Below are 27,841 nucleotides of genomic sequence, written 5' to 3'. Positions count from 1 at the left end.
AAGGGTACTTCTTCATGGTAAGGGTGGCCAAAATTTGGAATGGGCTTCCAAGAGAGGTGGTGCTCTCCCCTACCTTGGGGGTCTTTAAAAGAAGGCTGGATATGCATCTGGCTGAGGTCATCTGACCCCAGCACTCTTTCCTGTCTAGGCAGGAGGTCGGGCTCGATGATCTGTTGAGGTCCCTTCCGACCCTAACATCTATGAATCTATGAAAAGATCATCTAGAAACTGCAGCTGGTGCAGAATGTGACAGGGATAGGTCACTAGAAGCATATAACTATAGTGCTCCAGAATGTGTACTGGTTCCCAATAGCTTTCTCAGCATAATTCAGTGTTCCGGTTTTGACCTATAAGGCCCTAAACATGTCTGGGCCTTACATATGTGAGGGCCCACCTTCTCCCTTACGCCCCATTGTGATCCCTAAGGTGAGCTGAGAGTAACTCCCTGCAAGTACCATCAGTATGCCAAGACCTCTTCTTGAAAATGCATGGGAGGTTGTTTTTAGCAATCATGCCTCAGTTCTCTTGAGGGAGGCCAGTGCCTAACCCTGGATACCTTTTGGAAGTGCTATAAGACGTTTCTGTTTGGTGTTCTGCAAACAAAGCTGGGCTGAGATTTTAATGTTTTTTTTGGTGGGGGGAGGTCTGTGCTTTATGTTTGTTTTTCTAGTTTGCCTTTTAAGTTGTTGTGGTCTCTTATTGTTCTCCTGTTTAATAAGTTACTTAATTATCCTACTATAAGCCACCCTTTGCCCTTGTTGGGAAAGGTGGCATATAAATAAGTGAATCTTACCTTGACATCCATGGGAGGTCTACTGTATATAGAAAATAGCATATTGTCTGAAAGGGCTGGTAGCTGAGAATGTGATTTAGTTCAGTCCTCAAAATGAAAATAATTGTTCCAAATGAACTATTTCAGAGCTGAAAAGAGAATGCTTTCTTACATACCTAGTCAATCTAAGTACAGCTAAACTGAGGAGGCAGAAAGATTTTGTTGGACTATAAGAGAATGATAGGACTGTACTTACAAGTACTTTCTAAGACTCACAGCTGCAAATAAACATATGAGTTAATTGTTTGTCTTTGGTACCATGAATCTTGTAAAGTAAGTATCCGTAGCTCCCAGGGCAGCCAAAGGGTGGTTTGAGGTGTGCATCTTTCAAAATCAGGCCCTTCTTTAGCTATTCCACAGTTCACATCTACTCTACAAGATTATAAAATAGCAGTGCTCCTATAATACTTGATTTTTTCATAAATTCATTTTTTTTTACATGTAATTCACTTTGCATTCAGACAGTTTCAATCCAATGATTAATTATTATTAACAAAGTTTTAACAGCCATTCTTTGTTTAAATAACCTTGGAAAATTCTACCTGCTTCCTCTTAGAAAAAGAAAGTTGTCAGTCATACAAGTGACGAATCACTGTCTTTTCTGTAACTTTTTTTCAGGGGAGGGTGAGTTAACTGCTGAAATAGTTTTTAAACCTAGGTGAGATGGCTATTAAATATTCATACACATCTCTCTGAAGATTTTCATAAAAGCATTTCCTATAAATGGTACGCATGTCTCTTATTTTTCTGGATAAATGGAGCTTTAAAATTAGATAACCTAGCCAGTAGGTAATCCAAGGTTTCTGTTTATGCATTTTTATTTACTTATGCAATTTAATACAAACTAGTATTGCAGTCAAATAACCTTCTCTCCCCTAAACCATTCGATGGAAATAGCTTTGCTCGTGTTCTAGAAAACTGTGTGCAACCAATAGTAGATGCCAGAGTGGATGTTAAATCTTTGATGAGTAGCTGCCCTTAAAACCATACTAAGAATTAGCTCTGGCTCCAGTAGAGAGTTAACTTGGGCACCCAGCTGTGAGAAGCCAGATTGCAAAGTCATATTTGAGTAATTGGGTTCTTGCTTGTGTTGTACTCACCTCCATGTATAACTAGGACTGCTATGTGCATATGTCTAGTAAATTGAAGCATTCTATGGCTGTATCTAAACTTCAGGGGCTCATGTTGCTTTAGCTACAATGGTAGTGCTGTAGCAGCTGACCCCCAGAAGTGGGTACAGCTCTTTTGCTAGAGCTATACCAGGTCCCTTGTACAACACTGGTGGAACTGCATTCATGCTCTGAATTTTATCAGTCATATATAGCAGTAGGTATTGAATATAAGGTAGGCATGCAGCTTCTAAATCAGAACTTAAATCTTTCAATACTAAAAGATGCAGTGAGAGTGAAGAAAAGCAGGAAGATTCTGGACATCCTGTTCACTTCTTTCCTTGGCAGCCATGCTACCAGTGTGCGAGGTCAGGCCTATTTGTTATACCAGTGATTCTCAGCTGAAGCGCTGCAGCACCCCGGGGTGCTGCCAGATCCTTTGACAGGTGCTTTAATGTGTGAGGAGATAAGCAGATAAATGCAGACCCTTGCCCCTGTGTAGCTGATCCCTCATCCCCACTGCCTAGCCCCTCTCTAAGGAGGTAGGCACTATAATATATACATTATTTTTTTAAATTGAGTACCACTTAATTCACAAAAATTATGGAGGGGTACCTTGAGTCCAGTGAGGGGTGATTTGAGTTCAGAAAGATTAAGAACCGCCATGTTATATATACATTGACAGCGAGCCCAGGGCCTAGGATGGAACAATCTCATGTACCAGTACAGGCTGGGGGCTGACAGCTCTGCAGAAAAGGACCTGGGAGTTACAGTGGACAATAAACTGAATATGAGCCAGCAGTGTGCCCTTGCTGCCAAGAAGGCAAAACCAGCTGCTAAACCAGATGGGACAACTGATGACTGATGCCCAGGAAAAAGCCAGCCTACTAAATGGGTACTTTGCATCTGTCTTTTACCAGTCCCATGGGACACCCCTGCCCATTACGGGACAGGGAGGCCCGGGTGAGGGAGATTCCTTGCCCTCTATCAATGCTGACCTTGTGAAGGAACACCTTGAGAGTCTGGACACCTTCAAGTCAGCTGGTCCTGACAGTTTACAACCCAGGGTACTCAAGGAGCTGGCGAGCATCATAGCTCAGTCAATGGCACAGATCTTCGAGAGCTCCTGGCACTCTGGTGAAGTGCCCAAAGACTGGAAGAAGGCCAATGTGTTGCCTATCTTCAGGAAAGGGAGGAGAGTGGATCTGGCAGACTACAGGCCCATCAGCCTGACCTCTATCCTGGGGAAGGTCTTAGAAAAGATTATAAAAGAGGCCATTCTTAACAGACTGGCCGATGGCAACATCCTGAGATAGCCAGCACGGGTTTGTCGCAGGTAGGTCTTGCTTGACCAATCTTATTTCCTTTTACGACCAGATGACCTATCACCTGGACAAGGGGGAAGAGATTGATGTCCAATATCTTGATTTTAAAAAAGCCTTTGATCTGGTATCCCGTGATCACCTCTTGGCAAAACTGGCTAACTGCGGCCTCAGGTCCACCACGATCCGCTGGCTGGGGAATTGGCTCCGTAGTTGGATCCAGAAAGTGGTGGTTGACGGAAGTCAATTGTTGTGGTGCCCTGTGACCAGTGGGGTCCCTCAAGGCTCTGTCCTTGGACCTATTTTTTTCAATATCTTCACTAATGATGTAGACATTGGTATCAGAAGCGGGCTGGTCATGTTCGCTGATGATACCAAACTCTGGGGTAAAGCATCCACACCTGAGGACAGGAGGGCGATCCAGACTGACCTTGACAGGCTCAGGAAATGGGCAGATGAGAACCTGATGGTGTTTAACACTGAAGAATGCAAGGCTCTCCACCTTGGGAGGAAAAACCTGCAGCATGCTTATAGGCTCGGCAGTGCTACACTGGCTAGCACTACAGATGAAAGGGACTTGGGGGTCATGATTGACCACAAGATGAACATGAGCCTACAATGCGATGCTGCAGCTAGTAAAGCAAGTACAACGCTGGCTTGCATCCATAGATGCTTCTCAAGCAAATCCTGGGATGTCATTCTCCCATTGTACTTGACCTTGGTGAGGCCGCAGCTGGAGTACTGCATCCAGTTTCAGGCTCCACAATTCAAAAAAGATGTGGAGAAGCTTGAGAGAGCCCAGAGAAGAGCCACGTGCATGATCAGAGGTCAGGAAAACAGACCTTAATGATGAGAGGCTGAGAGCTATGGGGCTTTTCAGCCTGGAAAAGTGCAGGCTCAGGGGGGATCTGATGGCCACCTATAAGTTTATAAGGGATGTTCTCCAGGATCTGGGGGAATGTTTGTTCACCAGAGCGCCCCAAGGGATGACAAGGTTGAACGGTTATAAACTCCTCCAAGACAGTTTCAGGCTGGACATAAGGAAGAACTTCTTCACTGTCTGAGCCACCAAGGTCTGAAATAGCCTGCCATCAGAGGTGGTTCAAGCACCTACTTTGAATACCTTCAAGAGAAATTTGGATGTTCATCTTGCTGGGATCCTATGACCCCAGCTGACTTCCTGCCCCTGGGACAGGGGACTGGACTAGATGATCTTACAAGGTCACTTCCAGCCCTAATATCTTTGAAATCTATGAAGGCTAATGGCATCCTGGATTGCACTGATAGGAGTGTTGCCAGTAGGTCAAGGGAAGTGATTATTCCCCTCTATTCAGCACTGGTGAGGTCACATCTGGAGTACTGTGTTCAGTTTTGGGCCCCTCACTGCAGAAAGGATGTGGACAAATTGGAGAGAGTCCAGTGGAGGGCAGCAAAAATGGTGTGGGGGCTGGGGTGTATGACTTCTGAGGAAAGACTGAAGGAACTGGGCTTATTTAGTCAAGAGAAGAGGAGACTAAGTGGAGATTTAATAGCAGCCTTCAACTACCTGAAGTAGGGGTTCAAAGGAGGATGGAGCTAGACTGTTCTCAGTGGTGACAGATGACAGAACAAAGAGCAATGGTCTCAAGTTGCAGCAAGGGAAGTTTAGGTTAGATATTAGGAAGAATTTTCTCAGTAGGAGGGTAATAAAACACTGGAATATGTTACCCAGAGAGGTGATGGAAGCTCCATCCTTGGAGGTTTTCAAAATCCTTCCAGACAAAGCTTTGGTTGGGATGATCTAGTTGGGGATGGTCCTGCTTTGAGCAGGGGATTGGACTGGATGACCTTCTGAGGTCCCTTCCAATCCTAACTTTCTATGATTCTGTAACCTACAAGCTGCCCCTCAATGGCTAGAGGGAGGCCACTAGATGTACAATAACTAACTCCATGGGACAAATCATGATAAAATGGGGACATGTTATAGTTTAATAACTAGGATGCCAAGGGAGAACATTGAGCAGAGAACTCTGGCTAGCACCTACTGACCTTGAATGTATCTAAAGAGCCAGTGGACACTACGCAGTGCAAACTCTTGTCAGGCGTGCACAGACAAAAGAGCAGAAGACAGCTACATAGCCACCCGGGTTCCCTCCAGCCAGCACCTCCTTCCTGGTTTGGTAGATGGACAGCTTGGCCACAGCCAGGAGGAAGTTGACTGTAAGATCCTAGGACTTCGTAGTGCTGTGGATGTGGTGTGAATAAGATAAAAGCCTCAACAATTGGTTTTTGAGGAGGTAGCATAGGGGCATTCAAGATATGCATGTGCCAGTAGCTCCTTGGTCTGGGACAGAAGTTCCATCAACTGGTTTGACCTAACAGTTAAATGTCATACTACATCCAAACAGGTTTATCTTAAACCAGTTTTAGCCATTTTGTAAGTGGTTTAAGTGCACTGATCTTCTGTTTTGTTACAGGTTTAAACCAGTTTCTGATCATTTAAACCGGTTTATGTGTAACTTCTGTCCCTAGCCCTTCTGGCTACAGAAGGAACAGGTGTCAGGGGAATATATAATGTGCATCAGGTACATGCTTATGCTGAGCAATCTGTGAAGGAGCCACTAATCTAGATTCCCCAGTGGAATGTGGGACTAAGGTGGAATACAAATTGGTTCACCATCCTCGCTCTCAAATGTGTTCTGGCACTTGGTGTCTAGGTTAGACAAAAGGGCAGGGTGGTGAATGGTATGGAGCATAAGCATGTAGAAATGGGAGTGACAGGTTATCCAAAAGTGGACTGGTTTGATGTCCCCCAGCTTGCTGAGATGGTGCAGTGGGGAGTACCAGGGGGGCCAGCAAGGCAATGATCCCAAAACTAGCTTGCCCCCTTCGACCTGCAAAAAAAGTACCCACTGGCAAAAAACAAAGTCGGCACCTATGTAGTAGTTCCTAAGAAAAATCAGAGTGATGTTGCAGTTGTGATGATTCAGAAATTATGCAAGAGGCAAGGATTTCTTAGGGTGATATTTTTTTATCAGACCAATTATGTAGTTGGGATAAAGTTAGACAAGCTTCTGAATGCAAGACATTTTTCCTCAGGTCTTGTATTCAAAAGCTTGTCTAACTTTATTCCAACTACATAATTGGTCCTACGAAAAATATCACCCTAAAATAGCCTTGCCTCTAAGGATTTCTTGTTGTAAGGCATACAACAAGGCCACCACACAAACTATAATAAATACCATAATTCATAAGATGATTGTGTACATTTGATAGACTAGAATGACCTTGAAAGAAGGGGGTGGTTTTTGTCATATGTTTTACCATTTTCTATGAAAGTTCAAAATAATCCAAATGCCTGGAAAGGTAATTTAATGTTTGAACTGAATGTTGTGCTTAAAGTTCTGATTTAAAATGCCAATAACTATGTAATTCATAACTAGTTCTCCTTGGTTCATATATTGTTTAATGATGTTCATGTCTATATGGCTCCCCTCCCAAAGCTGATACTAGCATGAAGTATGCTTTGACCTATATACTGTACTTTGCTTTCCAGAGTTTTCATCATCAGATTTCTGAGTGTAATTTTCTAGGAGAATAATTATTCATTTATTTATTTATAGGCTTCTTTGTGTGGTAGGTATATTAATTGGATGGAAACTATGGCATTTTTATGTTGAGCTTTAATGTTTGAAAATGAAGTGCTGTGATCAATGTTTTTTTCTTTTTTAATCCGTTAATGTAATCATTACCATCATTCTTCTGTATATTTAAATGTCAAATGTGACTTGAGATTTCTTCATACATTGCAAGGTCTTGAACAATTGGCTTGATCTACTGATAGAAATTATATAAAATTGTTAATTTGACCCACATGTTCCCATTAAATATAAGAGAAAAAATTAAATGTCCTGGCTCTGTCGAAGACAAAAGCACTTTTTATTGTGGAAGTAAATAATTAACAGTGTATTCATGTAATTTCTCCATGATATTCTTATTAACATAGATAATGCTTTCAATGAATAGCACTGCTCCAGAGTCATTTGTGTTTTATATAAAACATGCATAATGCCATTTCTTGGTACTATGAAGACACCTTTCCCTGCTTACATAGTATTTGCTTCTAAAACGATTGCTTTAAATGAGTGCCATCTAGTGTCTAAAGGCTGCAATATGACTTGTGATTTATATAGTAGTAGATGAGAATTTTATTAGGTGTGGTTCAAAATAATTATTACATCATAATTCTACAGCAATTTGAACGGGAATAGTGTAATAGTAATAGAGGAAAAATGTCATTCTTGAACCAAGAATGAAGGAAAATTAATTATGTTCTATATAAAGACTGGATCCTTAATGTCAGCTATAAGTATATTACTATACTTAAATCAAGCCTTATCTTTAAAAAGATTCATGTATGTTACAGATGCACACATACAGGATTCTTTAGGTGTATGGATTATTTTTGTCTGTGTTTGACTTTCAATGAATGACCTGACAGAATCTGGATTTAATTTATAATACAGAAATCAATGCTGTTTGTGGCCTGCATGAATATTCTATGCTGGTCTCTTAATGATCTCAGAAAAACATGTGCCTTGTAGACCCAGCTGCTTAAAGGCACACACACAAAGTTTTAGAAAATTCATGGGAATACTGTGAGAGCTCTATGAGTTAAGTATTTGTTGATTTTTTTTTCTTTTTTCTTTTTTTTTTTTTAGAGTCCCCACTGTTGTGATGGCTACTTGCTCATTTACACATTTAAAAAAAAATCCTAAATAGTAAATTGACTTAAGCTACTCAGACTTGCATTAAGAAAACCAGTGTCTTTTTGTCAGGAATAAACAAAAATGGACCAAAGCTATAATACAAATAAAATGTAAATATCAGAATATCAAAATCACATATATGGAAGAAGTAGCCGTATTACTGTAATTTATGTAGCGTACTAAGTCCTGTTGCTTCAGGGGAAGAAATCATTTTGAAAGATTAGGAGATAAATAGGAAATTAAATGTGTCTAGACCTAACTGGATTTCTAACAGCTTAGTTTTCTTCCTTTCCAGTTTACGATTGGTTTGTTTTTTCTTTCTTAGATGTGGGCTAGTGTATATCCTAAAGCTGTGAGGGTGATCCTTTACTCAACTAGCACATTACTTCCCTAGCTGAGAATAGAGTAGTTCAAATGTAAAGTGGGTGGATTAATAGAGTGAGTCTTCCATTAGTATGTCCTGCCGTGAAATTGCATGTATGTGGGCAGACCTATTTGTCTGCAGTGACAGAATCGAGGGTTTAGGTTTTGGAGGGCTGAGCTTGAATGGGGCTCATTAATGAAGTGTAAGATATGTGCATACACGTATTTATGTGTATTTACCCACTCTGTTTTGTGGTACTGCGGTTCCCACCTTGCCATTTGAACAGCACAGGTTTAAAACATTTGAGCTCAGTTCTTTTCCAACAAGTGGAATGATCATCATTTCAAACTGTATATGGGCACAGGGTTTTTAAAAATCTTTTACTTATTACTAATTATTACCGTTGTTCTGATTTCTATTTCAGGAACTTTAAATTGGAAGATGAAAGGCAGTGTTACCGAGGAACGGCTCTATTTGGACTTCTCCCATCAATATGAAGATTGCATCTTTCCTCTTCATTCATCTGTAGCCTTATTTTTGCTCTCCTACTGTGACTGCAAATTATTCAAAGTTTTCTTAGTGCCTGCTGGTGAAAGTGCAGATGACCAGCTTGAGGGCAAAGCATTGCCTAGTGATCCCAAGCTGCACTTCACCTCAAGGTGTCAGCTTCCTTTAGTAGTCCAGAACTGCTGTTTGCCTGCTATTGTGGGGAAAGATGGCAAATTCTGTCGAGCTGGTCTTGCTGTTGTGCTGAGGCACATAGTACAGAAAACATATGAGGCCAACCCATCAAATAAGGAAGCTTTAGAACTTTTGGGATTTAAAAAAACCTGCTTAAAAGCCTGTGCTGAAGTGAGTGCATCTTTTTCTGTTAGATATATTAATTCTTTTACAGTACAAAAAGTAATATTTTAAATTGGGTTTCAATGTGGATGTCAGCGGGAGTGTCCAATTAGGAAATTTTACCATGTTATTTCCTAATTAGTCCAATAAGTCTCTGTTGATTCTGGCATAAATATGAGCTGGGAAAACAAGCAGGGAAAGGAAAAAGAGGCTTGTATATTTAAGTAATATTAAGATGAAAACTATGGATTGGGGCAAAGTGTACTTTCACTGATAAGAGTGACGGTATGCTGATTTAGACTAGTTGGGAGTCTGTTGCTGTCTGTTTAAAAAGGAAATTCAGTTTACTTTTAATCTGCCAATATCAGATTTCAGCATGTCCTTGTGAGAACTGTTATCACTTACTTCTGAATCAAATGAAAATACAAATTTCTTATACAAGCATTCAAGATGACACCAATTGTAAACTAAATGTAGAACCTTGGACTCAGGTTCTAGAGGGTGTGTAGAAGAGAAAATATTTAAAGTCCAATCAAATAGCATAAGTCCACAAAGCTATGGTCTACTCCTGCTTAAAAAGGACTGACAGAAATTCTGAAAGGAATCTAAAGGAAGCTAGAACACTACTATGAGCAACTGGAGCCTGCGGGGATTGGGAGGGTGGAGGGTAAGGGATGAGGAAGAAGATCCTTAAGTAATCTAGGTCAGGGAATAACTTCCAATGTAAACTCTGCTCCTTACTTCTGAATCATGAAGCTCTCTAATGCCCTTTAGGAAGTCTAGATCATTCATTATTTGCTTCATCTACACCACATGATTGAAAAGCTATTTTACTTAATCACCATTGTGTAAAATACCTTCTTAATTTTCTCCCATGTATGTTCTTTCATACTATTTATGTCATGTAATTGCGGTCTGTTCAGTTATTTCAGATATGGTTTAATTGAAGAACAACTCTTAACTATGGTCCTGTAACAAGAGGGTGGACTGAACAGTGGGCACCTCCATTTGAGATATTTTACTGCACAATAGTCTAATCCAATGCATAGTAAAGCATCACCGTTTACACATGTGCTGGACTTAGCATGCATTAAATTAGTTTAATGCATTGTTTGCTAATACCAACATATACAGGTATTAGATCAACTATGCATTAGGTAATGCGCAGTAACAGATGTATAGATGCTGACTGGGAGCAGTTTTGCTTCTGGTTAGCACAGGCAGCAGTGGGCCACTTCTGCCTGGTTAAACCCCCATGGCGGGGGAGCTGTGCTGGCTGCAGGGGTAGCTGGCTTCTGCCCCATGCACATTGGGAGCAACCCCTTTACCCCCTGTCAACCCCTGGGCAATATCTATCGTTCTTATTTTTCCTCAAATACACAGAGAGGTGGCTCCCACTGTAAATGCTTGTTAGCATCAGGTTCAGTATGATTATTTTTTTAGGATGAGGTTTTTGTTGAACTCAGTGCTCTGGTGCCATTTTCAGCCTGTAACTACATGGTCCAGATGACTTAGCTCAGAACAGTCTTCAACAGCTTATCTCCCCTTTCACCATGTCCTTTTCTACTATGTGTTTTTCCCACCAATGTTGGGTTTTTCTGGGTGCTGCAAAGTATACCATGGTTTAGACTAACCTGCAAAGATTGAATCAATTTATGCTCAGTCTTTTGAATGTCTCTCCCTAGCCTTAAAGGTGCAATGGGATCTGATCCCAACAATTGTGCCTTCTCCCATACCACACGTTCATGGCAGGAGGCATGATTGTGGGATCAGGAATCAGATCCCTGCCACACCATATTGCCAGGGTAGGGGGAAGCCAGGATTACAATCATGATCTTGGGCATGTCCTGCATCAGCAAGTTGGGTGCCCAAGAATCAGCTGATTGTTAGCAGATAGGAACTGCCCCAGGGCTCAAGTCCTAGGACAGACAGTATCTGCTGCCAACTGGCAGGGACCACCCTGGAGCTTGAACCCTAGGCAATCCCTTCATGGCATTCCAAACATTCAAGTTATAGCACCATACAAACCAGACTTCAACGATATTACAGTAAAAGCTCTGTTATCCGGTATGCCCCGGGAACGGGGGATGCCAGATAACAAAATATGTCTGTTAATTGAGTGGCCCTGACTGTCGCTTCTCATGCTGTGTCTGGGGCATTCCTCTGCCCCTCCTGCTGCATAGCCGCCCCTCCCACAGGCCCTGTGGGCCCCGTGGGACAGGGAGGTGGGCCCCGCACAGCCTGTTATGCCCCTGGTCCGTGGGGGCTTGACAGCACAGGCTGCTTTGCTCTGAGCCACGGGGGCTCGGAGAAACTGGAAGTGCCACGGTGAGCACTTCTGGTTTCACTTTATCTTATAAACCGGAAGTTAGTGGAGCCAGTTAGTGGAGCATGCCGGCTTGTAAGATGCCAGATAACAGAACTTTTACTGTACATGTTTTTCAAGTAATATCTTTGTAGTTGGCTTGTGATTTTATGGCACCATAACTTCTATGAACATGTGGCCAGTTGATATTTCTGGCGCAATTAACACCAATTAATTCTGCCAGAAAAAATGCTTGCCAGATTGTTTTTTCAGGTTCTTGGCAGGTACAGGCAGATGACACTTCATGGGCTTATACAAGTGATTCTCAACCTCATCGGACTCAAGGCAACCCTTGTTAGATTCAAGGCACACTGTGTCCAAGGCACTCCTTTGTTTCACTTATTTTTGACTATGGAAAAAGAATGCAGCAATTCTTCTGTTGCAGAGAACTCAGAAAGACCATGACAGGTCAGAATATTTATAACCCTATGGATTCCTATTTGAAATCTCTGGGTTTATCTTGTGAATCATGTTTGTATACTTAACAGGGCTGATGATGTGTGGCACTACATAGCACCTTTAGAACAATGTTGTAGCACCCCAAGGGGCTGTGGCATCCTTATAGAGAATCATTGGTTTGCACTGAAGTTTCTGAGGCTTTCTCTACAGCTTTAAAGTGTAGAAGCATAGGCCCAAATCCTATTTCCCTTTGCGTGGGTAAGAGGCTCTTATGCAGCTAACTTTAGCTGTGTAATTGACAATTTAGGGCATTATTACATGTGCTCTGGGTGGTGTGGGGGCTCTTTAATTAATGTGGCTTCAAGGGCACCTATACACAAGACGAAGCTCTGCTATGACTAGTGCTAATTAGCATGCGTTGGAGCAGACTCAGTTAATAGAGCCTGCTGCGAGTCTGCTGGATCGTGCTAATTAATGTGCTTCAGCAGCCTCTGTGTCATGTGTATTCAGCGTCCCTGTATTTCAAAATGGTGGTGGAGGCGCTTTAACTAAAGCTCGTCAAATGAGCTTTAGTTAAAGTAACCCTGCCACCATTTTGAAGCATGGGACACTGAATACATGTGATGTTCTCAGAGCCACTCTAATTAAAGCTCCCAGAGTGTCATGTGTATCAGTGTCCCCACACTGAAAAATGGTGGCAGGGGCACTTTAACTAAAGCTTGTTGAACAAGCTTTAGTTTAAAGTGTCCCTGCAGCCCTTTTTCAGCATGGCGATAGTGATGCATATGATGGTGGAGTTTGCTGGAGCGTGGTAATTACCAGGCTCCAGCAGACTTGATTAATTAAGCCTGCTCTGATGCATTGCAATTACAATGTGACGGAGCAGCCTCCCTGCATGTGTATAGGCACCCTTATGTTATAGATCCTGCAAGCTTCACTGCAACTTATTTTGACCTTGTTATCGTGCTTACTGAGACAAACTACTTTTGGCTTGTTTTCCTTAGGAGTTTGTTTTTTAAATCACTTAGGCATATTTGAATGCTCCTGTGAATCCCGGATTTATTAGAGTTTCTTTTCAGGTGTAAACCATGCACTAATGTCCTCATCTGTTTAGGCTGCTGTGATTCCTTCAAAATTAAAACAGTGTAAAACTGTAGTAGCACAGTGATGAATCAGTTCTTGTGGACTGTGGAGAAATATGTGCAGAGGTTGCATGTATTTTAAGTCTGTCCACATATATAGCTAGTAATTTAGGAGTTTAAAAGATTTTTGCATTTAAAAATCATTTCAGTTAACCTTTAATTTTAATACATCTTAAATATGTATGCTCCTAAAATTTGGTATTTTAAGATGCCATGAAACTTAAGTGACCACCGTAGGGACCAACAAAAATTAGTTACCTAGGAGAAAAGATCTTTAACTAAAGGTCAAACCAAATCGTGCTGGAAATATTAAGATTTTTTTTTAAACTGCTCTCTAAAGAAATGGACTTGTCTGTTAAAGATAGTACTTGTTTCAGGTTTGGTTAATGAACTCGTACTTCCTAATTATGAACGCTACTAACTATTACTATTTCAGGAGTATAAGCTGCTTCCAATATATGTGTAAACAAGAAGAGTTGAATGGTTTTCACCCTTATTTAAAATGTAATGTTTTTATTTACTAGCAAGTCATTTAAAAATTGGATTTAACTGAATTAATGTTTGAAATACTTTTGAACACCAAACCAAACCAGGACATAGTCAGGGAATGTGTTGTCTTCATCATAAAACTCAAGTAATTCCTGAGTCTGCAGTTTTCTCCCATTGTCAATTTTTAAAAATACTGAGTGAACAATTTCTGTGAAAATCCATAGTATCTATGGAAAAATTAATTATTATCTGAAAAAGAGGTGCACTGATACATTGGTTTGATGTCGGATCAGTACCAATATAAAGAAAATTGGCTGTATTGGAAACCAGCCTGATGGGGCCAATAATTTGGCCGATAAATGCCCGTGTTACGTGCAGCTGCAGCACAGCACTCGGGCAGCGAGGAGCAGAGCCGGTATCTTGAAGAGCTACTTACTTCCAGCTGGTAAGTCTGGTATGGGGCTCTTCTTGCCAGGGGCTGGGCTCAGAGCAGATGCTGGTGGTGCTGGGCGGGGCCTGCAGCCACCCCAGATTTCGCTGCAGCTCCATTCCCAGCGCTGCTGCCACCAGCCACCTGGCTCAGTCCCGGCTCTTCCCAGCACATGGCTTTTCAATGCTCAATGCCCCACCTTTACCCATGTTCTGGGAAGAGCTGGGACTGCGCTGGACGGCTGGCGGTGGCAGCACTGGGAGTGGAGCTGCGGCAAAATTTGGGGTGGCTGCAGCCCCCTCCCAGTGCCACCAGTGCCCTCTCACTGCCTCCCTCAGGCCCCTTCCCTCCCCCCTCCCCTTCCACCACACAAATTTATCAGTTGGAGGCAGCTGTATCAGAAATCAGATCGGTATAGGCTGATATGCCTCCTTAAATATCGGGTATCAGTATCGGCTCCCAAAATCTCTATTGATGTACCCCAATCTGAAATTATACAACTAATATAGTGTAAGTGGGTGGAATTGTGATATGGGTTATACCATTATATTTAGGGAGATTATAATTTTACCTCTCCCAATCCCCCCAAAAATGACAGAATTGAACTGAAAATCGTTTCTATGCAAGTTAATTTGATGGGATTGATTCTGGATTGTTGTACCAGTCAAGTAAATTGAACAAGAGGGTAAAGTAGGGTCTGAATGATAACTTAAAAATATTTAAGTAGAAATAAAGGAAAAGAGATTTAGAAAAATAAACTTTAAATAGTTAAGATAAAAACTTGGACTTACTGATACCACATAACAAGAAAGCCATGCCAACTTTGTTTAAAAAGATTTCTAAAAAAGCTTTTAGAGAAAAACAAAATAGCATGTACCACATTCATAGATGGGATAGGATTCTAGTTTTGTTGACACTTATTTGGGATGACATACATCACTTATTCATAGCTTTTACTTCTCATGAAGTATGCAGTGATCCTAGATTGCCGTCAGTAAAAAATAAAAAATTAACAAACTTTTAAACATACCAGGTACCATTTATTTATTACTTTGGCATATACAATTTAATATCTTGAATGAAATACTGTTACATCATTAGCAATATCAATATTTCACCCTGGCAGATATTGTGCTTTTACCATACATCCATCAATTTTTGGTAAGAAAACAACATATATATATTCCTTACATAGTAAGGAAATTGAGAGGTCAAATTCCACCCAATTTACATAAGTAATATAGTATGCATGTGTTTTGTGAGTTTGTAAGATAATTGCAGTATATCTTTAAAGGTGGAAGTTGCACTTTTTTGGAGAAACTTTTCAGATAGTCCTAACAATTCTAATGAGAACATGCTTATTTAAATCTATCTGCTAGGTTAGCCAGTGGACCAGACTTTGTGAAATCAGCATCCCTCTGGCTGTTGAGAGCTTTTTGAGCGCATCTCCTGAACAGTGTCAGACCATTCCACCTGAGGTTTTGCAGCTTGAGAAAAAGCTTGGAGAACCTGTCAGGGTGCACAATGATGACAAAATCCGAAGGCAGAAACTGCAGCAGCAAAATACAGCTGACAACACTGCTTTGCCGCCTGCATTTGCAATGAGAAGCACAGAAGAAGGAATAATAGAAGAAAAGCAGGATCAAACACTCGCAAGCTTGGAACTGAGTGTGGCTTTCTCCAAATTAACTGTGCAGGAAGTACCAGCTACAACCAACAGGGAGCCCCCTCTCATCAGGAAAACAAAAACCTCTGACCTCCCACCCTTGGAGCATAGTTTTGCTGAAGGGCTTTATTTTACCCTGGCAGACCTTGTGCTTTTACCATGCATCCATCAATTCCTGGTAAGAAAACAACTTATATATATTACATAGTGTAAATTTCTTTTAGAAACTAAAAGGTTATAAAAGCATTTTGCTTTAAGACATGTAGAGGTCAAACAAAGTGTGTTGTGCAATCCCTCAAAATGGGAAAACTGTTTTGTTACCTTATTTTTTTGTATGCATAACATGGGAAATATACTATACTGCGTATCCATACTTTGAGTTAAATATACAATAGTGATCACACAGCCGTTGATATGCTCCAAATAATTCTTGCCTATTTATTATGTATTTATTGAAATACATTTATGTCACACACTGGCTCTCCAAAGGTGTGTTTTATTTAAACATTTTCTTCCCCCTAATACTTACCTTAGCTATTTCTGTTTGCACTGTATATATCTTGATACATGGCTGGCTTGGCTAAAGCAGAGTAGAGCTTGACTTCCATTACTTTTCACATTAGAAATTCAGAAGAGTGTTGTATCCAACCTCAAAAAGCATTGCATCCAAAACAGTAGCCGCTACCATACCTGAGACAAATACCAAGGTTTGTGGGGAGAGGGGATTGAATAAGCAGTAGGTAGGAGATCTGTTATGGTCTAGTATGTCGGGATGCAACAAGTGATTAGAACCATGTAGAAGAAGATGATTTCTAATCTGGGAAGGGGCGTGGAACAGAGTCCATCTGAAAAAGTTAATCTGGAACATTTGAAAAAGTTAATTCCTGTCTAAGTAATTTGTTAAACTGGATTTAAGATAATAAGTATCAGTTACTTTAGAAATAAAGCCCTTAGGAGGGTATTGCATTTTTCTCACTTTGTAAATCCAAAGTTAAGATTACATTTAGATAGGGCTACCATATTTCCAGGTCCAAAAAAGATGACACCTGTCACAAAGGGGGTGGGGAGGAGGAATATGATGGAGGGGCAGTGACATGCCGGTGCCCTGCCCATTCTGTTGCCCCTCACTGACAAGCCACACCGATCCCTAGCCCTGCTGCTGCCCCTCACTCTGGATCCACTGACCCCAGCTCGGCCAGGGCTCCTCACCCCCAAACAGCAGTACCCTGCCCCCACCCCTTGCTGGTGCCCCTCATTTCTGACCTGCAGCCCCCTGGCACTGCCAGTGCCCTGCACACCCAACCCACAGTCACCCATCCTGTCCCCCATACCCTTCACTCCTGATCCACAGTCTCCTGCCCCCCTCCCAGCCCTGGCAGTGTCCCTCACTCCTGACCCACAGCCCCCTGCCTCTAGCCCTGCTGGTGCCTCTCACTCCCAACCTGCAGCCCACTGCCCCCCAGCCCTGCTAGTGCCCCTTGCTTCTGAACAGCCCTGCTGGTGCCCCTCACTCCCTCCCTGCAGCTCCCGCCTCCCCCTCCCTCCACCGCCCTGCTGCCCAAACAGCTACCGCATTGCATGCAAGCCTGCTCGCTCTTACTTACTTGAAGACACATACTCTTTCTCTCTAGCTTGCCGGAGCCAGTGCAGAGAGCACGTGACCCCCAGCAGCCAATCAGCTTGCCTGCTGCTCCCAGCCAGTGCAGGAGAGCAGAAAACTGGAATATTTGCTCTTATTTTAAAAACCCACCTGGATGCAGCACAGGGGTCAAAAAAGCGGAAATGTCTGGGGAAACCCGAACGTATGTTAACCCTAGCTTAGTCCACTGCAGGCACACAGCCACATAAAAAAATTAATTATTCAATTGTATGGAAATATGACCTACATAATTTCATATTGGGCACATCTACACCTGTCATTAATTTGCAGCAATAAACTGCGGAGCTTATTCCATACAATTGAATAATTCATTTTTTATGTGGCTGTGTGCTGTGACTGCTGTGAACTGGGCATAATCTTAACATTGGATTTACGAAGTGGGAAAACTGCAATACCCTCCTAAGGGCTTTTCATCTCTAAAGCTTATTGCTCTGCAGTTATTGCTCCCTGGAAGCTCTCGGGCAGGTGTTTTACATATGTGCCCAGATCACTGCATGCTGAGCCAAGTTGCAGCAGCCCTGGCTGGCAGGAAGACCCGGGGGGTCACCCTGCCACCCCAAGGCTCCTCTGACTGGGCTCAATGTGTTGCGGATGGGCTGACTAGGGCACCCTGGCTGAGGTGTTTCAATGTAGAGGTTGCCTGCTGGTTAGATACTGGGTCAGCATCTACATGTGCACTGCTGCCTTATTAGTTTTGTGCATCTTAATAGGGGTGCACGTGTAGATGTTGAGATATTTACTGCACAGTTAATTAGTCAACTGCGTAGTAAACGTATTTTGTAGATGCACTCGTGTTACAAGCTTCAGAATACTGGGAGACTGTGATAGAGACGCACATCTTTATCAAATCTGTCTCTTTTACACTGGCTGATAACTGACTGGTACAGGAACTAATTCCTGCCTTTTTTCAATTGAGGCACAACTGAGAGAAAAAGACAAGTCTCTGTCTTTCCTGGCAGTGATCATATTCAGTGGTCATATGGGGCAATTCTCCAAACATATTAGCATTTAGCATTTGTTCTAAGGCAAGTAGTCAAGTTTTAGTAGGGTAAAAAACCTGTGAGCTAGAATCAACCTTTTTCTCAGTATAGATAGAAGATGATAACTTGTAGCTCAATTCCAGCTAATAGAATTGTAGTCTAGTCTCAAGTCAAATATACTCCCTTTGTAAAGCTGTTCTTGTGCTTTACAATTTGAATTCTATCATAAGGTTCAGTGTTTAGGGGGAGAGGGAAATAAAATGACTTGACAAAATTAGATGCCAGAATAAAGATTTCTTTTATGATAGATAGCTTTTTAATGAACATGCTCTTAATGAAAGTGCATTGTAATGTGGGTAAAACAGAAGTATATATGCGTGAGAAAGTCACAGCAGACATTTTTGTATGTGATAATTCTGGTACAGCATATTGGTGGAGTAAGGCAAAGTGTGATCTTATCCATCTTTGGTGTTTCTCGTTTTATGACTGTTACCCTGCACTGTAACATTTTTGAAAGCTAAAACACGAATCTCTGTGTGATCCTATCAGAACGTGGATAGGCATGCCTAAAAGCAAATAAATGTCTCCTAGAAAAGTGAGAATGCTTTTATGGAGGAAATGAATGGAAAGGAATGCAGAGACAACAATGGCATTTTAGAGATATAACACCTTGTCTTCTATTTCATACAGCAGAACTGAAATGTTATTGAAGTGTCAGCCAATGGCAAACTTCCACAAAACCTGGCAGTGTTAGTGATTCACTGCTTGAGGTATCTAATTTCTGGAGTTTACTTCTTAGATAGTTTTTTTGTCTATAAATATTTTCATTTTGAGCACTTGATAAACTTTTGACTTCTGTCTTCAAGATTGTTTTTGTTCTCTTTTTCTAATTTTTTTATCTAATTTTTCTTTTTCTTCTACTCCAAACTTTGTTGGTTACTTTTGGTAGATTTCTTTTGGCTTTTCACTAGAGATGCTAGTGCTGGCTTGTTGCCTGCGCTCTTGCAGCAAGAGCACTGAAACAATGTTATAGATAGAAGGCCATGAGATATAAGAGGTGGAGTTTTTTGTTTTTGTTTCTTGGGGGTGGGGGTTGCAAAAATTTAGCTCATTTAGACATCAGTGCAAGTCACTCTTAACACCTATACAGTTTGTCCATGCTTGGATTTTGTATTGGTGTAACTACACTGGTTCTTAAAACAGGGCAGATGAGGCCTAAAAGACAGAGAGGCTTTTAAAAAGGTAACAGCCCAGTTTTGTTGAATGGAGGCATTGTTATAGGCAGCCAGAAATTCAATCAATTAAAACATCCACATTAATATTAACTTTTTTTTTTGGAGAAGTTGGAGGTTGTGTCGTGAGAGAGGTGTGCTCTGTTGTGCAGAAGCAATTGAGAGCTCTTCTACCTTAAACTATGTATGTTGCAGGAGCAACAGAAAGTATCATGCATGCCTCTGCTCTCTGCTTTACTACCAAGTTCCACTGGCTCCTGCTGACCATTGAACAAAGATCATCCATTTAGGACCTTTCCCAATTATGATTGCTTCTTCACATCTCCCTGCCATATTGATGGTTCAGCAACACAGCAGGGAAAGCAGTATAAACAAGCTCAACAGTGTACATTAGGTGTGCATGACTATGTCATTCTGGTTGTAGAAACATTGCCATTTTAGTGCTGTTTTCATTTTAGGTATAAGATAACAAAATACAGCATCTGGAAAACATTTTTTAGTTCACACCCTTGGGAGGGGACATAGTATTGTGTGTGGGCATGTATATGTAAGTGTGTAAGGGATAGGCTGAATTGGTGAGAGCTGGTGCTGGTTTCTTCAGTAGGTTTAGAAAAGATCAAGGGATTAATAGAGAGAAATGTGAAAAGGAGCTGCATCCTTTGCTCCTTTGTTTCTTCCAGATTCATAGAGCTGGGAATCCATGGCATCCCTTTCCCTGCTTGCACTATTGGGACTGTGCTTTTGTATAGATACTAGGTCACTCCTGTGCTTATTTTCAAAGTGGGTCCTCAGGGCAAATTCAAGAACTCCTTAGTTTTACTGTGTACTGAACAAAGCTCCATTTGAATTACTAGACCACAAGTGGAACTGCCTTTTGCTTATGGTGGCAGCATTTTGAGAAGTTCTGTTAGTTAGTACAGGGGTGTAGGTTGTAGCCGTGCCAGTCTAAGGACACAGGCAGACAAGGTTCTTTGGGTGAATCTGATATCTTTTATTAGACCAACTTATATAGTTGGAAAACATTTTTTTAGCAAGCTTTCAGGTTTAAAAACCCTTCATCAGGCTGAGGAAGCCTCTGCAGTTAGTTAGTTAGTACATTTTTGGGGGCAAATTCCTGGTAATTTCTCAGAGACCAGTCGGGGCAACCTTTTTGGCATGTGCGCCACAAATTAGCCTCATGTATTCCCTAGTACCACTCCAATCCCCTTCCCCTTCTGCTCTGCTCTCTGCTTCCTGGGATGTGCACCCTGTCTGATTTGCTATTCTGATTTCTGCTCCCTGCCCTATTTATCACTCTGCTGTGTGCTACATGCAGACGCTACCTATGCCACTTGTGGCATGTGAGCTACAGGTTGGCCACCCCCAATGCAGATAAAATAGGTCTGGAGGCTGTGCCAGCATTTGTTTCTGAGCTAAACTTAAAATCCATGATTTCCTATACTAATTCTGAACAAGAGTTCTTCATTCCCTTGAAGAGATGATGATGATGAATCAGTATATCCTTTTTTTTTTTTTTTTTGCCAATGGCACTTGAAGCAGAGATTGTCTTTATTTTTGGTGATCACTAATACATTCTGAGCACTACCAAAATAAGCAATATATTTTATTTGAATGATATTAACATGTAAATTAATGTATATTAATATGTATATCCTTTCTATTATGGTAGCATAAAACTAGCAGCAAAAGTGATTTAGATGATATGTGTAGAATCAGGCAGTTACTTTAAGAGGCTTTTGAAGCTTTCATGATCAGAGAGAAAAAAACATCTTGGAATGGCCAGCAGTTTTGTGGTTGGGGCATTCATTCACTTTGAATTTAGAAGACCCAGGAACAGTCCTTTCTTGATCTTTCTGATTAAGATGAAGGACTTGAATCTTAGTCTTTCATATCCTAGGTGACTGCCCTAAGGACAAGACTGTATCTTCTCTTGGGTGCATCTTTCTTAATATCTCCTGTTGGAGCTGACTCATTTTGTATAAGTGAATATTTTGGGGGCCAGAAATGGATAGACTGACTTCCAGAGATGAAGTTCAAATAATCTATTGTTGTCTCTGATTTTTGCAACCCGTGAGATTTTCTACTTAGATCTTCCTTTTTTAGAAAGCTTTTCTGAATCTGGTTCAAACTTAACCATGGCAATCTCTGAGGCATGAGGTTTTCTGTATTTTGAATGATCTGTTTGCTTCCAGTCAGCTGGAAAGAAAGGTTTATTAGTGCCAAATGCTTGAACTTAGCCTCAGAATCCATCTTATAGGTAGGGGGGAAAATCTCTTCCATCATTCATAATAGAGCAAGCCTAAGTTCTAATTATTTTTGAACATGACTGATGCTGACCCTTTACAGTGCATTACATTTTCAGAACAAGTACACAACTGAAAGGGCGGAGGGGAAAATAGAACTGCACCTGTACATTATACATTAGGGATCAATACAGACAATCGTAATGCCCAACGCTGAATTGCTTCAGTTTTTGCAGGTTAGTCTTCAAATGCACAGTTAAAATTGAAAGAAAAGTGAACCGACATTTGACTCAGGAAATGCAGCCACAGGCCTGCAGTGTCTCAGGCCGAAGCTGGGGGGCACTAGGGCACAGCTTTCTGGCACCTAGCCAGCATGGGCTGTGTGTTCGCTTCCTTTTCCTGGTTCCCCTGAGGTCTCTGGGATTCGCAGTCCAGACTCACAGCAGCAGGACCCTTCCTGCTTCCAGGCACAGGCAGGGGTTGCTTGCAGGTGCCTCTGGGATTTGTAGTCCACAGTTGCAGCCAGCAGTAAGTTTGAGCAGGGGAAGGGATGTTTAACCCCCTTCCCTGGCCCCAGCTGGGGTTTGTGTGTGGTGGGGAGGGGCAGTCTCTGCCTCTCCCCCTTTCCCCCCAGCCCTTCTCTGCTGGAGCAGACAGCACAGCCCAGTCCAGGGCAGGAAAGCATGCTGGGATGCTGTGGGACTGTGATTTAACTTGAATCAGGAAGGGGTCTGGGGCAGAAGTTTCATAAACCGGTTTGACCCAAATCAGTTAAGTCTGATACAGCGTTCAACCAGGTTTATCTTAAACCAGTTTCAGCCATTTTGAAACTGGTTTATGTGCACTGAGCTTCTGTTCTGTTACAGGTTTAAACCAGTTTCTGATCACTTAAACCAGTTTGTTTGTAACTTCTGTCCCTAGCCAAAATGCACCAAAAGCAGTATAGTACTGTTTCAGTTCTGGTGTCTTCAGTATTATACATTTTCCTAGGGAAGGTTAATGTCTGAACTATTGCATGGACTATCTGTCAGTGGCCATTGCCAAGATAAGCTCTGTAGGAGGTTAGCATTTGTGTTCTGGTAAAAATTCTTTTGCCAAATTTTTCTTCCGGTTGTTGAAAACAAAAGCAACTCTGAGAAAAGATGCTGTCAATCAGTTTCAGAGAGATAATCTCCAAAATCATATTGGTATATGTAATAATACCTTCCTTAGCAATTTTCAACAGAAAAAATCTCTAGCTTGCTCTCTGCATTATCACAGGAATTTAGCATTCAGAATGTGAATTTAGGGGGCTACATTTGAGTGAGAAAAAGTTATTTTAAGACAGTACCAGATTATAAATACATTAATAGCTTTTTTTAATAGTCTCTCATTATTGAGGAGTAATAATTGCTACTTGCAAAATTGTCTTAAATCAATGACACTTATAAGATAAAATATTTTTTATTATTTTGACCCTATAATACCTTCTGGATTCATTTATTTTTTCCAAGAATTTTCTAAATAAGTCTCATACTTTTTAATTATGAAGATTTACTCCCTGATGCCATACCTGGGAAGGATCCTGGAAGCCAAATTTCATGGATTTCAGAAATCCGATAAAATGTGTGTGAGGAATTATTATACATACCCTAAAGAGCTGTAAGCAATATGTTAATTTGTTGCTCTTTGTGGTCCTTGAATTCTGGTCTTATGAAGCTGGTGACCCCTGTGTGAACAGTGGCTTTAAATTAAGGAGATGTCAAGACTCTATGTTACTGAATGAAAACAGGAACAGCTTGCAAACTATATGAAGTTCCAGGATTATCGTCCCTGATTGCAAAGTTGAGCAACAATTGTAATGCATTTTTGTTGCTATTTGTTAAGTTACATCAGGATTTAGAGTATAAAACTATGGTTTCAGGTATTCATGGTTTACATTAAAAAAAAAAAAAAAACCACAACCCCCCTCCCCAAAAATACTTTCTAATGAGGCTACATCTCCAAAGTCAATCCATTATACAAGGGGTGGGTAATTATTTCGGGCGGGGGGCTGCTTACTGAGTTTTGGCAAGCTGTTGAGGGCTGTATGGGTAGCCCCACCCCTTGACAGTTGCCCCACCCCCTGGCTGCCATCTTGGGACCAGAAGTCCCGCCTCTAAACTCTGACCTTTACCACCGGAAGTCTCACCCCTTGCCCCTAGAAGTACTCCTTTGGGGAAGAGGGCCATCTTAGGGGAAAGAAAACAAATTATATACTAAAAATCAAACACCATAATAATATATTTTAATTTAATTTAAAAATATATTTTTGTCTGGATTTGTGTGCATTTGTGCTGTATATGCGGAAGTGGTTGCATAATAGCTCAAAATGCAGTCTTATTCTTGTATATAGTGTGTGGTATGCATGGGTGTCGGGAGGTATGGTGGGTGAGTGTGGGGTTTGTGGGGAGCTGTGGGTGGGTGGGTATGGGGGTTTGTGGGGATGTGTGGATGTCTGTGTGTGTGGGTATGGATGTAGGTTATGAGATCCATGTATTGCAGAGTGGCTGGTGGGTGGGCAGGCAGGAAAGTGGGGAAGGTGGCGGGGGCAGGGGGTGTGTGGAAGCGAGCAGAAGCATGAGGCCTGTACCAGTGTCCTGGGTCCAGAATGGGGCAGTAGGTGCGCAGGGCACAGGCTGGTGCTCAGCGCAGGAGGGGAAGTGGCTGCTTTTGCTGAACAGCAGTTTGTTCCCCACTGCCGCTGCTCAGCCTGGGCCCTACACTGCCTCTGGGCTCGCCCATTGGGGCTGAGTGACAGGGGCAATTTCAGCTGGGCAGAAATTGCTGCTTGATGCAGAGAAAACCAGCCCCCCTTTGCCACTGTCAGGCAGTTTTTCTGTGGCTGCCCACCTGAAGCCCGCACTGCACTGCACTAGGCAGCGGTGCAGCTGTTTTGCCACTTGTGAACTGCCCTGCGGTTGCTCCACGTGGCCAGTGCTGCCGCGCTGGGCAGCACAGAGGCGGTGGTGAAGCAGCCACACCGCTGCCTAGTGCAGCACAGGCGGGCAGCCACAGCAAACGCTGCCTTGTGAAGGTGGGGTGGGGCACTTTCCTCCATGCGGAGCAGCAGTTTCTGCCCAGCTGCTGCTGCTGCTCTTCCCAGATGGGCAAGCCTGGAGCTGGCGTGGGGCTCAGGCTAAGCAGTGGCAGCGCAGAACAAACTGCTGCTCGGTGCGGGCAAAAAGCAGCCGCTCCCCCTCCTGCTGCCGACACCCTGTGCCGCAGCCGCTCGGAGTTCGTGTGGGGCTACCTGCGCCTGCTCTCTGTTGCCACCAGTTTCCCATGGGGTGGCAGTGATGTGGTGGAGAGACAGGACAGCCCCATGCAGGCTGCAAGTGGCTGCACAAGGAAGTGCTGGCCACAGGGAGAGGGAGGGGCCACTTTTCTCCTGCGCTGAGCTGCTGCTCAGCTCAGACTGGTGAGCATGGGGTGTGTAGGGTTAGGGCTGTGCGCTCGTCCCCATCTATACTGCGGGGCTGGGGCAGAGGCACTGGGTGTGAGCAGGTATGTGGGAGCCCGGCACTGGCCCTAGGGCATTGGTGCAGGCCCCGTGCTCCTACTCACTTCCATTCCCTCTGCTCCCTGCCGTTGCTTTCCTCATTTTCCTGCCCACCCGCCTATCGGCTGCTCTGCATCACATGGCTCCCAGCTGTTTCCGGCTGCATGGCTGGACCATGGGGCTCAGCAGGAGCGGGCCAGGCCCCGAGGATTGGGGCAATCCCTGCAGTCCTCCCCTGCCTTCCTGCCCCCCTTCTTACCTGAATTTCCCGCTCTGGCGCAGGCACAAACAGCCCCACGGTCCCAGGCCAGAAGCCTCTGCTAGGCAGGGGCTTCTGGTTGGTGGGGCAGGGTGGGGCCAGGCAGGCTCTGCTGTTGCAGGAGCCTGCTGTGGCTTCCCCTTGGTCCTACTTCCCCAGGCTCCTGTCATCTTTGACAGGAGCCAGGGGCAGATAAATATAAATTTTCTAAATTTTTTAGGGGCCCCGCAGGCCAGATAGAATAGCCTGGTGTGCTGGATCCGGCCCACAGGCTGGATTTTGCCCGCCCCTGTGCTATACCCTTGCATTGAATTTTATAGAACTATGACCTGTATTTGATAACTTGTATCTTTTTTTTTATCCGTGTCCTATATTGTCTTGTCTTACTGCTTGATCACTTCTTTTAACAGACTTCTCTTGAATACACCTTTGTTTCAATCATTGTGTTTGAGGTTGTTAATTATTTATTACAATTTTTACTTTTTAAAATAGGAGAAAACTTCAGTAGTATATGTTTAGAAGGTATCATGTGACCAGCAGGAGATGACTGAATTAACAAATCATGATTATTATTACTAATCCCAAAATAATGGGTCTCAAAGCTTTTTTTTCCTTAAACTCATTCCATTTTTGCTGTCTTTACGAGGTTAACAGTTATTTATGTCCATTAACTATAGCAGTTCAATTTAGTTGAAGAATAACAAAAGCAGTGTTTTCCAAATGAGAGAACCATTAAAGGCCACAATTTAAAACTCCTGTTAGCAAATAGAACAGCACATGTTGGAATTACATTCCAAAAGACTATTTCATTAACAAAATATATATTTTGCTGCATATATTCTTAATGCATGAAAACTTTTAAAGTATCTAATTAAATATGCTAGTATTTATTAATTGTATACTTGCATTAACGATTAATTTGTAAAAACATTACAAAGTACAATATATGTACAAACCGTCTGGATTTGGAACAATTTTAAGTGTCCATTACCACTTCCAATCTCCAAACTGCTAATCACTATAGAGATATATATATCTCTGTGTATATGTATATAGGACACTGTATCTTTCATAGTTTTTCTTTACAGCCTTTGTTTATGATCATAATTAGTAATCTTCTGTTTGTATTCACCATTTCCATGACAGGAATCTACAGTGTCACTCACAGGGCAAGGACCTGAATAACTATGTTGTTTTTAGCAATACATTAAAAATATTAAGCATAAATCCTGTGGTCTGATCAAAGAAAAGTAGATATGAATAGGTACCTTTTTTGTTAAGGAAAAAAAAGGAGGGTGGGGGGGACATGCAAAGACTATTACATTATCATTTTGCCAGCTCCTCTGAGTTGTTGATCAAAACAGAAAAGCCTGACATGTTTTTCTGTTCTTCACGTTTGTTTTATTTAGGGTTCAGTCATTTCATACTATTAACATTTCACAAAATGGAAGTTGTGACTCAGACTTGTTTCCCGAAACTTCTTTTGGAAATCACAATATTTTAAGAGGGGAATCTGTTTTAGGTCTTGGTATTTTCATAAATGCTCTGTAGATGACATGAATCCTGGTTGGGTGTTTTTTTGGTAACTTCCTTTTTTCTTATTGTAGTAGATGGAAGCAGAGAGCCGAGTACAGTAGAGGAAGAATTCAGGAGATGTAGGGTAGGATTGGAGATGCTACCCTAATGACTGAAAGCCTGAACAGATTGTAGGGCTGCTTGGTCTGTCAGTAACGTTTGCAGGTTTTGGACTGAAATGACCCAGCTTGGGTCAGAAGTAGGTGACCAGGCAGGTGCTAGGACCCAGTTTCCACTGCTGCTGCTTTTGTCTCTGGTGGCAAGGGGAATGCTCCCACAACTGGTGCTTCTTTTCACCACCACTGAAGCTCCACATCTGCAGACCAAATCAAATGGCTTCCTGGGCCAGGTCTGGCCCACAGGCTCTAGGTTGTTGACCCTTGGTCTAGAGAGAAGACAAGTGGGAAAATAGCAATGCCTTAGTGGCTTCCATCTTATGTTCCAGAATCTCAGTTTCCATAAAAAAATAAGTTTAACAAAATTAGAACTAAATTTTAAAGGATGAGACCAGATGTGGAAGAAAAAGCAGAGGGATCAGCAGGGTAGAAAGACCAGAAGTATGGTTCACAGAGTTTAGGAGAGTGAAAAGCACAGTGTAAGTCAACAGCAAAATGATAAAAATTATACTTGCTTACCCTGCAAGACAGCCAAGATCTCAAGTAT

At 42.2% G+C, this 27,841-nt stretch overlaps 1 protein-coding gene across 9 annotated transcripts in view; it reads left to right on the top strand.

Annotated features, from left to right (window-relative positions):
* Nucleotides 1-27,841, top strand: part of GSTCD (glutathione S-transferase C-terminal domain containing) — a 174,481-nt gene that overhangs the window by 12,173 nt on the left and 134,467 nt on the right. For all 9 annotated transcript variants that reach the window (XR_009459876.1, XM_059722140.1, XM_059722141.1 and 6 more), the window contains 2 exons: nt 8,800-9,227; nt 15,423-15,887. Coding sequence is in view for 8 of the 9 variants with exons in the window: in XM_059722140.1 (XP_059578123.1) it covers nt 8,817-9,227; nt 15,423-15,887 (876 nt within the window). In the remaining variant the exon portion in view is untranslated. The remainder of the gene's footprint in view (nt 1-8,799; nt 9,228-15,422; nt 15,888-27,841) is intronic.

Source organism: Alligator mississippiensis, chromosome 2 (genome assembly GCF_030867095.1).
Source record: "Alligator mississippiensis isolate rAllMis1 chromosome 2, rAllMis1, whole genome shotgun sequence".
Taxonomy (NCBI): domain Eukaryota; kingdom Metazoa; phylum Chordata; order Crocodylia; family Alligatoridae; genus Alligator; species Alligator mississippiensis.
The sequence above is the reverse complement of the archived record's forward strand: the minus strand, read 5'-3'. Positions and strand labels throughout refer to the sequence as shown.